At 45.3% G+C, this 12,500-nt stretch overlaps 1 protein-coding gene across 1 annotated transcript in view; it reads right to left on the bottom strand.

The window, feature by feature from the left end:
* The window catches only part of bsnb (bassoon (presynaptic cytomatrix protein) b), a 72,574-nt gene that overhangs the window by 45,240 nt on the left and 14,834 nt on the right, over positions 1-12,500 (bottom strand). Inside the window, 1 exon segment of the mRNA XM_048254435.1 lies at positions 5,690-6,541. Coding sequence (XP_048110392.1) covers positions 5,690-6,541 — 852 coding nt within the window.

The following is a 12,500-nucleotide window of genomic DNA, read 5'->3' as shown; positions in this document are numbered from 1 at the left end:
TCAGGAAACAATCATTGGGGCAACTTAAAGAAGCACAGACTTTAGCAGAACATATTAGCTTTATGTGCCATGTAAGTCATGTAGTGCTTGCCTGTAATGTGTGACATTTAGCAATAGCTTCTAGTTTAAACAGAGTGTAGACCTATATCTGAGCCTTAACTTCCCAATTAACTGGAAAAGAGGAATAAGTTGTCAATATCAAACCTCATCTGAGGTGCTAACAGGCAAACGAGTGCAACTACAACGAGTGCAACTACAGTATTTCCACTGCAATATTGTACAAGGAAAATTACCCATAACCAATTTAAAAGTTAGGGGTTAGACCAATTTAAGCACTTTTCCTGCTTTAATTGAATTCCTGCCTTTATTCAATTTAACTATTTCATTAACTTGCCTGGTACTTACAGCTAAAATCCGTAAGAGTATAAAGTAAAAAAACAGTCAGCAAAAGCAAAGCAAAGCAAATTCCTGGATCACTGTCCTATTTTGTTTCATAAAACTTTCTGACAGTGATTCAATAACCAAGAAAACCACATCATTATTTCAGTCAATTTCAAAAACTTTCATGATGAATCATTGAGTTGTTCCGTAATGGCGATGTTCAGTAACAAGTACAGTATAACCTCTTCAGGCCCAAAGAGATTAGAGGAAGAAATTAAACTTGAATGAGGAACTTAGCAGTTATTAAACTGAACATCTGCACATGGGAAAGTGGGGTCAAGACAAGTTGCAGTAGAATCTGTCAGGAGAAATCTACAGTGAACCACAGATGGTTGCAAATGTCACGAATACCAATACATATACATTTACACACACTCACAAATACATATACATTTACACACACTCACAAATACATATACATTTACACACACTCACAAATACATATACATTTACACACACTCACAAATACATATACATTTTATACCAAATCATCTGACAATGCCAGAATTGTTCACAAAATGTGTGGTCATTCAGCTGGCAGTTATGGCAGCAGGGTGTGGCCTGTTTTCCAGATAATGGACACATAGCCTAAGGTTTAACCACATGGCCACTGTCATGAGGACTAGTCACATTGTTCCCATTCCCATGGACCCATTCCCAGAACTGGGCTGCAAGCTTAATACGGATGATGATTTCAGCGTCAAGGGGCCATTACCAAAGACCATGACAGAAAATGATGGCATGACACAGCGCCTGCACTAAATGACTCGCTACTGTAGTGATACACACCTTAAGAGTTGGAGTGAGTGTTAGCATGACATAGCACCTGCACTAAATGACTCGCTAATACACACCTTAAGAGTTGGAGTGAGTGTTAGCATGACATAGCAACTGCACTAAATGACTTGCTAGTAAAACACACCTTAAAAGTTGGAAGTGAGTGTTAGCGAGCAGACGAGTCCTCCGGCTGCCCTGCTCATACAAGCACAGAATAAAAGCTCATTATGTTCCGATGTTGAATGGCATTTTCACTTAAATTCGCCAACGATGTCCTCCAGGCAAAACTATAAAACTGTAACTCGTCATACTTTTTCTCTCTCTTTTTCTCACTCTCTCTCTCTCTCTAGTACATAAACACAAACACACACACACACACACACACACACACACACACACAGACACACACATCTCTAAGATATGCAAATCTTATTTGGTGTGGCATTTTCAGCTGTGCTTAATGTCAGCCCGTCTGATAGAACAACAAGGAATCAATTCCAGATTGACACACATAAACACCAGCCTCCACACAGCACAGGCCCTCCTCACCACTCCCACCCACCCAAACACACACACACACACACACACACACACACACACACACACAGCTTTTTCTGAAACGATTTATGGAAGAACTGTATATGAAATCAGTTTGCATACTAATCAAAAGATAAAAGACTTTAATAACCCCATGGTGGGTCTTGGAGAAGAAGAACAACAGAAGCATTGTTTCAACAAGAAGAAGACTTGGAATAAGATATTCCAAAAAGGAAGGATATCTTTATTTTCTCTTGCACACTCCATGTGACAAGCATCACCATGGTAATCTCTCTTTCTCTCTCTCTGGTGCTGTCTTTATCTGCCTCACTCTCTCTCACTCTCAGTTTCTCGCTCTCGCTTTCTCTCTCTCTCACACACACACACACACACACACACTGTTTGTTTCTCTCACTCTCACTTTTTTATCTCTCTTTCACTCTCTATATATCTTAGTCTTACCTTCATTTCTGACTCCCACATGCCCTCACAAATATGCAGCAAATATTTAAAAATGCAGCAGCACTCATGTGGATGCGGTTGAAAGATGTATTATGAGTTCCAGACCTCAGTGGGGCATCTCGTTTCAGAATAACAACAATCCCACCTTTCCCCTGAATGCCACCACCTCCATCCAGTGCTAAAATACAGACCCCTCTGCCACATATTACCCAGGAGAGAAACCTCTGTGAACCCATGAACCTATAAACATACAGCATATACCCCAACCTAATGGACGGCAATTTACGGGATCTCAATTATACCAAAAAATGTCAATGACACAGGGATAATACTGAGCACATTTTTAATGTAGTTCAGGCCATTCGTTTTGAGAGACGTGTAATTTGTTTGTGAACACTGCTCTCAGCAGAACACAGTCACTGCTGTTCCACACGATCATGAAGAGGCAATACAGCCAACCCACTGAGCAGGGATAATAACACACCTGATGGTTTGGAAACCAAAATACCAGGGGAAATCCACTTTATCTGACCTTTAAAGAGAAGTCCAACAAATCACACAGCAAATAGTGCTGTTGGTATGGGCTTTCGTTTCAGGATGAGCTATTGACTGCTATCCCCTGTGGCTTTCCCATGGAAACAAACTAATCATACATTCATGACTGACAACAATATTCTAATGTGACAACATTGTTGTTTTGGTCATTAGTTTGATAGCATGATAGTAAACAACCCTGATGGCTCTAATTAAGACCACTTTAATTAGGTCATTACAGAGACTATTACCAGTGAGGCCGACAATTTTACAGCTCTTCTCCTTCCAGGCCCAGAGTGCCAACTGCCAACATGGAGTGGGCCACGGGAAAAAAAGATAGCTTAGAGCTATAAATGCAATCACGGCCATATTATCTGCAGAGACCCCTTTCGTTACTGAAAACAATGTAGTATATAATACACCATCATATTTACATGAACTAACTGATATGACATGATCAGCTTGCAGCTTGCATATACCCATGAAATTCAACAAAAAATGGAGATATGCTAAACACACGATTGGTTCAAAAGCTCTCGTTCATTTAAACTCATAGGTTATGTAACTGTCTGTAGAGATCCTGAAATGACTAAGACAAGCTGATTGGTCAGCAGCAGATCTCTGACAGGACCCAGTGTGTGTGATTGGCTGGGAGAGGCAGGCCCAAGGTTTGGGAGCAGGGAGGCAGATTAAGGTCAAACAGGCAGGCAAGGTGCCATAAGGCCCGGTGTTTGTTTAAAGAACAGGATACTAATCGCACCGAAAGTATCAACTCAGCCAGGGCCGTGCCAGAAGGGGTCAAACGCCTCGGTCCAGCCACTCAGAAATAAGCACCGGAGCCTCCGATGTTGATCCATCACGCCAATTATGCGTGCTCTCAGGAGGGAGAAAACAGGAGGGATTTGAAAAGCAGAGAGAGCATTGCCTGGGGACAGGTGACAGCGGAAGATTCTGGGGCAAAACTGAGCACTTTCCCTGCATCATCCAAGGCAAACAGTGGCAGCAGGCGCCAGGCGCACCCTCTGATCTCTGATCTCAGTCAGGGTGTACGCTGCTCACTGAGTGACAGAGCGGAGGAGCACTGCCTTCCTCAAAGACTGATGCTCCCAGTACAACGACACCAAAATAAAACCACATACTCCAGTGTGTGCACAGACACACATATTTGAATATGCACACACACACACACACACACACACAAATACACATGCATGAGCATATACACACTCAAACACAGACACAAACACATAAACATACATATACACACAAACACACATACAAGCACATGGACACAAACACACAGATACACACACACGCGCACACACACAACGGAGGAAGTGGCAAATGGCAGCACTTCCAACACTTTGCAAAACTCCTTGGCTGCTGCCAACCATGAAAGAGACAGCATGACAGATGATATCGCGGCGTTTCCATAGCAATCTCTGCATCTCCAAAGCATTGCCTCTGACAGCAAGATGTTTGTGACGACTTTCGTCGCCTGAAAGAAAAAAATGGGATCCGGCCTGAAAGGCTGTTATTACAGTTATCGTTCAACCAGGGACATTTGCATAATTGAACTCTGTAATGGGCCATCTGTTGCAAGTCTTTCAGAAGCATTTATTCCCCCCTTTCCTCCGACACAGGACAGTAACTCTTATGTGATCTAACAGTTCAGAGCCCGCAAGGTCACTCCCACAGACCTCTCAATTACACAGGGGTTGGCCTCAATCTGCGCAGCCACTTTTCGCATGGACCATGGCCTAATTGAAACGAACTGGCCAAGACAGGCCCTTTTGACACGCACAAACATACGCCTCCATGCTTCACTTGATCTCATGGAATAGAACATAACTTCAACAAACGGTATGGCTTAGTTGTCCAATATACAATGTGACAAATATACAGACATATAAATATCAGAATAGGACAATTGGAATGGATAAAAAAGCTTGACTTTTCACAAGTCTCCATCTGATCTTTATTTTGTTTAGCAAAAAATCGATGGCTTGGTCTGGTTCAGACCAGCCATGCAGGCACAATTCTCTCTACAATTCTATGTGCTTGGGCTCTACAGCCAACCCTTAGTTACTTTAGTGGAAAAGCCACATCTTCAGATTTCATTGGCAGACGCGAATGGCTTGTTGGCTTCTAATCTATAAAGAGAAAGTGTTTTGTGAGTGTGTGTGTGTGTGTGTGTGTGTGTGTGTGTGTGTGTGTGTGTGTGTGTGTGTGTGTGTGTAAGCCCGTGTGTTGATCTGTAGTGGACATGCCCCCAGATCGATGACAGCAACAGCTGCAGGGGTGAGGACACCTCTAACCCTCTCAATTCCCACCCTGGCCCAGCGAGACGCCCACGCAGTGATCACACCGCCGTCTCGTCTGCCGTGCCCATAACCGCCCTCACCGCGGCCCTCCCCTGCCAGGATCACAGCGGCCCACACTTTCATCTCCACGGCTCAGAGCGCCGCCGCACACAGCGGCTGCTGGGAACAGCAGCAGAATAGCACCGGCCGCAGAGGCCCTCAGGGGACACAGCGAGAGGGCCACAAGACACAAACATGCTCTCTGTCTTCTGAGCTTTTATTTATCTATTTTTTATTTATTTTTGTCAAACATTTTTGCCTTCATAACAGCACCTTTTGATACTTTTGCAGTCCAAGAAACTGCATGCACCAAATACTTCACCAGCCTCAGAGGACTGTGAGTATATAGTGACTCAGCACTAACATACGGTGACTAAGCTCTTTCTCCTCAGCTCACTCGCACAACAAAGCACTAGAACCAGGGCAAAGATAATAACATAGCATATTGTCAATAACACACAATGGTGTTCAGTCACCACTGGTTGCCCTTACTTGGGAGCACGATTTTGAAAGCCTCCTAACAGCAGCCCTGAAGACCCCTTCAGCTATCTACAGATGAGGGAGCAGGCACTTACCTCCACCAGGTGAGGCGTGGGGTTGAATCCACACAGGTTGCACACCTGGGTCTTGCACTGAGTGCAGGTGTTGTAGTTGGGAGCCTCGGCCGTGTTCCCCACATTCAGGTCCGTCTTACAGAGGGGACAGTTGGCCTTGGGCTTGGCCGAGGGGTCCGGGGGCTTCTGCTGCTGCTGCTGGCCAGGCGGTGCCTGCTGCCCCATGGGTCTGCCTGCAGGCCCCTGTTTGGGAGGGCCTTGGGTGGGCTTCTGCTGCAGCTGCTGTTGCTGAGGGGGGACTGGTCCTCCTTTAGGGGGCTCCATGGTGATGAGGTTGCTGGCCTGGTTGAGGAGCGAGGAGCCGAAGCCAAAGAGCTTCCCGAAGGGCTGCTCAGGAGGCGGGGGCTGGCGGGATGGAGAGCTCCCGGCGCTGCGGGTCTGGTCCTGCCTGCCCGGACCACCTCCCTGAGGAGAGGGACCCGAGCGGGAGAGGTCTGGCTGGGATGGGGCTTTGGCCATGCCTGGGAGGGGGACGGCGCCGGGAGCAGGGGGCTTGCCCTGGGGCCTGGGGCCAGGCTGCTGGGCAGGGCCTGTCTGTTTGGGGCCCGGGGGTGGCTGGGACGCAGGCTGGGCTGGATGTTGTGGTTGTGCCTGGGCCGGGGGAGCTTGGGGCTGGGGCTGGGGCTGGGGCTTGGGCTGGGCAGGGGAAGGAGGTGCGGTCGCTGGGGCTGCAGGTCCGGGCTGGGCCTGGAGCTCAGGTTTGGCTTGATGGGAAGGAGAGTGGATCTGCTGCTGGCTCTTGGAGCGCGGTGTGGTCATGTCCATTCCCAGAGCCCTCTGCATCTGACAATTCAGACACAGCCACTCTTGGACCTGTAATACACCCCCATTCACACACAAACACACACACACACACACACACACACACACACACACACACACACACACAGGTTAGAAATCTCATCCAAAACACATTGAATAACATCTAGGCACAGCAATGGCAGCAGGAGCATACACTCATATGATCTCCAATCTGATAAATGTCGAGCAGACCAAAATGATAGATCAGTCTCACGCAGCACAGTGACATGTGTGATTGACAAGAACTGCACCGTGACAACCAGCATACTATTAGAATCCCCATAAGCTAGCAGCATTCCAGCACCCAGCACATGAAAAAAGCTTCAAGCCCACTGCATGCACATGTATTAATAGCTGACAATAAAATCAAAGGTTCTGTGTGGAAGCCTTGGGCTCTTTCTATGAATGCAGCTGAAATAAATTGATGCGGAGGCTTGTGAAAGCAAGGCTGATTATAAACAACCCTAGCAAACGCACAAAGGAGGGAAGAGCAGAGGAAACAGGATTGTGGGGTTTTTCAGCCAAAGCAGACTGATTAAAACTGATTATGCTGGCATTCTCTGCCATTTCTTTCTTTCATTTTGGTACCTTTTTTCTGTCCATCTTTCTTTTATTTCTCTCTCTCTATTTTACCAATCCTCCTCCATGTGAGGAGCTTTCATGTGTAGCTGTCATTCCCATCCCTCTCTCACTCTCTCTCTCTCTCTATTTCTCTCTTTCTCTACCTCTATCTCTCTGTCTCTCTCTCTCTCTGGGGTGAGACATGGGAAGGATGGGGAGAGAGAGAGAGGGAGAGAGAGATAGAGAGTGTGTGTGTGTGTGTGTGTGTGTGTGTGTGTGTGTGTGTGTGTGTGTGTGTGTGTGTGTAGACCTGTGTGATAATTGGCGTCCCAGAACATTGACAGCTGCTTGGGCCACTTCCCTTTTCCACAGCCCTGCTGTGAGATCAGCTCTGACAGGCAAGGGGGGTGGAGGTGGGCACAGAGGGATTGAGGGACATACAAAGCACGTACAGTATACACACACAGACACATTCACACACACATACACATACACACACACACACACACACACACACAAACACACACACACACACACACACACACACACACACACCCCAATACACAATCAGACATACACATGTGCACACAGTCATCACATAACATAAGTAGGACATGTAGATGTACTTGCATGTCATAGTACAAGTTGCGATGTCCTTATTTGTGTAAATGCACACACAGACATACGGACGTGCACTGATGTCATCCTGTGGTTGATGAGTGACATTCGAATGAGTTCATGGTCATATTCAAATTTGCAGTGGTCTCTTAATTTTGAATATGACCGTCAACTCATTTGAATGTCACTCAGCAAATGTAGGATAACATCAGAAAAATGTGCAGTGGTCTCTTAACCCTTTCCCAGAGCTGTATACTGTCACATTAGGTCTTTTATAGAGCCCTCCATACAATGCATGAATCATCCACCTACTTTACCTGAGAGAGTGTATAACCAGCAGACTATCAGAAGCCTCCTGTCCTCCCTCACGAGTACTACGAACACAGACAGCATGTCACCATGGCTAAGGATATAGACCCTCTATCTTTCATTACAAACTCATTTGAATAAGGCATTACAACTGTGCTAACTAATTCACTTGTGCAGCAGCTCGCATCGTAATTGACTTTCAAATAAGTCCTTGGTTCTTTGTGTTTCTCATTTCCCAACAAAGATAATGACATTATTTGTCATTATCCAACCCCAAACAGTCAAAAACCATTATTGTTTAAAATGATTGCATCACTCATAAAAGTGATCATTTACTACTGTGCTTTGCCAATTGGTTTTGCACAGCTTTGGTACTGTTGACTGCATTTTAATAATACAAAATATAAAATATAAAATATACTCTAAATATCAATATGAAAAAGACAACATAATGCCTATTACTGTTTCAGCACACGTCACTGTTTCAATCCGACAAGATCATTATTATGTAATTTGATCACAGTAGTCGTTAATGGGCTACAGACGAATGATACTGAGGAGATCTACAGGCTTGAACAATCACACATTTTGTAGAGTCTGATTCAATAGTTGGCTGCAGTAAATATAGGATTTTTCTGTGCAAAACAAGCACCTCACACAGGCCTGCACACAGATGGGAACACTCTTCAGGGACTTCATGGTTTGGTGGTATCACATACTGTAGTCAGTATATTGGTCTGTCACATATCTGTAGTCTCTATCTCTCTCTCTCCCACTCTCTCTCTCTCTTTCCCTCCACTCTCTTTCTCACCCTCTCTCTCTCTCTCCCCCTCTCTCTCTTTCTCACCCTCTTTCTCTCTCTCTTTCCCTCCACTCTCTTTCTCACCCTCTCTCTCTCTCTCCCCGCTCTCTCTTTCTCACCCTCTTTCTCTCTCTCTTTCCCTCCACTCTCTTTCTCACCCTCTCGCTCTCTCTCTCCATCCTTTTTTTCTTTCTCTCTCTCCCTTTCTCCTTTTTAATCTCTCTCTGTTTGTCCAACTGTTAACGTCCCTGTTGAGTGAGTGTAAGAGACTGACAACGCTGTGCTGGCAGAGAGGGTGAAGAGAGACAGGGGTCCAGACTCCTGTGTCCTCATGGGACTGTGTGAGCAACAGAAAAGGAGAAGGAAGGGGTGATGGAGGAGGAGGAGGAGGATGAGGAGGAGGGAGACTGCCCAAGATAACATGTGATCCTTCATTAGATCAGACCCCTTCTCCAGTGCCAGCGAGTAGACTCTCTCACCCCAGCTGTCTACACTAATCTCTCCTCAGAGTCCATGTCTCTCTCTCTCTCTGGCCCGTTCTCTCCAACTCACATGTCCTCTCTTCATAGTACTCACTCTCTTTTCTACGCCCTGTTTCTCTCTCACGTCACCTCTGTCTTTATCTGCTTATAGATCTGTGTAGATTAGATATTTGCAATCTTAGATATTATTTTAGGAGGTATTATTTTAGGAGGTATTATTTTGCGATCTTAAATATTATTTTGTGTTAATGAGCAGTTGAACAAGTGAACCTAATAAAGTTTCCAGTGAGTGTGTATCATTCTACTCTCTCTCTCTCCCTCTCTCTCTCCCTCTCTCTCCCTCTCTCTCTCCTTCCTCAGTTTCCCTGAGTCTGTTTCTCTTCCCCAGCTTTCTCACTCTCTCTCTCTCTCTCTCTCTCTCTCTACTACTTCTTTGAAAGCAGCAGCCCTCGTTTCCTCCCTCAGTTCACTGATTTAAATTCTCTTCATCTCCACTCTGAGGAGAAACAGCTATTTGCTATCATTATTGCAATGGAATCAATACTGTATGCAGAGTAAAATTGCTTATGGACTATATATTATGACAAAATATGCCCAATTTACAATGTTGCATGCCATGCAGTCACACTCTCTCTGTGTGTGTGTGTGTGTGTGTGTGTGTGTGTGTGTGTGTGTGTGTGCGCGCCTCAGTATGTGTGAGAGAGAGAGAGAGAGAGAAAAAGTGGGTGAGTAAAAAGCAATATTTGTGGTTGTAAATATATCTATTTCCTGCAAATGACATAGTGACTAAGATAAGCATAGTGGTGTGTGTGTATTTGAGTATTCATGTGTGTGTGTGTGTGTGTGTGTGTGTGTGTGTGTGTGTGTGTGTGTGTGTGTGTGTGTGTGTGTGTGTGTGTGTGTGTGTGCCTCAGTATGTATATGTGTGTGTGAGAGAGAGAGAGAAAAGAAAAAAAAGAGAAAAAGAGTGTGTGAGTAACAAGCAATGTGATCTATTTCCTGCAAATGACATAGTGACTAAGATGAGCATATGGTGTGTGTGTGTGTGTGTGTGTGTGTGTGTGTGTGTGTGTGTGTGTGTGACTGTGTATTAACTTGTGTGTTTGAATGTGTCTTTGAGTTGATTATTTCCCCAGATATGCACTCTCTCTCTGTAGCCATTGATTTACCCACAAATCATCCTGCAGTCCCCATACCATTGATCTTTCTTGGCGAGTAAGAGTGTGTGCATGTTTGTGTGTGTGTGCATGTGTGTGTGTGTGTGTGCGCGCGCGTGTGTGTGTATTGAAACTGAATTCTTTACGAGCCAATAGATGCTCCATACATGCAGCATGGCAGAAGATACATGCTTAAATCAGCTCTCCTCTGATTTCACATACAGCTCACTGTTTAACTTGCATGGCTATTCAAGTAAGTGCTTGAGCCACAAAATATTTATGAGGACGCATCAAGGCTCTGCCACTGTGTTCTCTCTCTCCTGGGTTTTACTGAGATCCAAATCAGCACAATGAAGACAAGCAGATATGAAAGAGAAAGCGACAGCTACAAACACCTGATAATGAAAATGCAGGAGACACGACAAATAGACACACAGACAGACAGAGAGACAGACAGACTGGGCTGCGTGATAGACAGACGTAACACAAAAAAAACACACAGGGAGGACAGAAATCATTTAAGTAAGAAAAAAAAGACAGAAGGAAAAAAGAAAGAAAGAAAGAAAGAAAGAAAGAAAGATAGATAGAAAGGTATGGACCCTTTCAAAGGAGTTCCATTATCAGCATCATAGTTGGCCCCACAACACTTCCTTTTTAACATTCCATATGTTATCTTAATGCAGAGGAAGTAGATTGGGGCCCAAATAGAACGTTCAAGCATTGTTTTTGTTTTTATTGTTGAAAGGGTCTATACAGGGGCACAGGGGAACTGACGGAAAGACAGATGGACACTGAAGAGTGGCGAGACAGACAGAGGTACAGGCAGACACAGCGGTGGTGGGAGGGAGCCTGTGCATGGAGCCAGTCAGATCATCATGTCAGCACCATGTCTGAGAGCGACAGGGAAGAGGTGTCTGGTGGGCCAGACCCCACAGTATCAGCTCACAACAGCAAGAGGTGGAGGAACGGGAGAGAGAGAGAGAAACAGAGAGAGAAACCAAGAGAGAGAGAGAGAGAGAGAGAGAGAGGTGGCTGCTGAACACTGCAGGTTTACTGGAGTGGGGAAATCATTTAGAATGCAGTCAGTTTATCAACTCGCTGACAAAAATCTGAGCCATGGAACATCAAAAGAGCAGTAGCATGTCTTTGTGTATAGTGTATTTGCGCCAATGCACACACACACACACACACACACACACACACACACTCCTCTCCGCAGCCTGGCAGCTCATTAGCTTTCTCTGCTCAGCCAGCATCAGTTTAAGCAGAAATTGTCAGTTTCCCCACAGATGATTTCATTATGAGCTGAACCTGATTAGGGAGAGCACAGACAACTAACACCTGACAGACAGCATTGATCACTGCAATCATAGCCAGGACCAGCACCACTGCATGCACGTCTGCATGTTGAAACCGCGGCACGCAGTAAAGGATTGTGTTTGGAGCCGAGTTGCCTGTTTGCAACACAGGTTCTCTCTTTCACCAGCCCACCGGAAGGCACCGCCTCTCTGCTTCAGCCAATCAGAGCCCGCGAATCAGCTGACTTCGCTCAGAGGCACAGCTTGCAATGTAGACATTATATCAATTACTGTATGTAGCAATACACGGAGAAGGGGTTATGTCACAAAATAAATGTGTGGACTAAATTTCAAATGAACAAAGGGATCAAAGAGCAGAATGGCTACTGGCAGTGCCCCTCTGTTTACCACACAGCAAGACACTACCGCAGTCTGGAACTGGGATACTGCTGGTGTGCTGTGGGGCTCGTTGCTGATGCCACCACAGACAGCAGAAGAATGAGGGCGAATAACATGTGAAAATAACATGCTATCATTTCAAGGAGACTAATATGCAAGGAGTATTATGTCATAATATGTTTAATATTTATGTTTGAAAGAGTGTGTTTGTGTGTGTGTGTGTGTGTGTGTGTGGTCTTTTCTGCAGTGAGCGCTCAGTCCAGATGGCTGTGATTTCACTTCCTGCTGTCTCCAGGATGATTGATCCAGGTACTGGAGTAAGAGTGTGAGATGGAGGCTCTCTTT

The sequence above is a fragment of the Alosa alosa genome, chromosome 10, assembly GCF_017589495.1.
Source record: "Alosa alosa isolate M-15738 ecotype Scorff River chromosome 10, AALO_Geno_1.1, whole genome shotgun sequence".
NCBI classification, from domain to species: Eukaryota; Metazoa; Chordata; class Actinopteri; order Clupeiformes; family Clupeidae; genus Alosa; species Alosa alosa.
The sequence above is the reverse complement of the archived record's forward strand: the minus strand, read 5'-3'. Positions and strand labels throughout refer to the sequence as shown.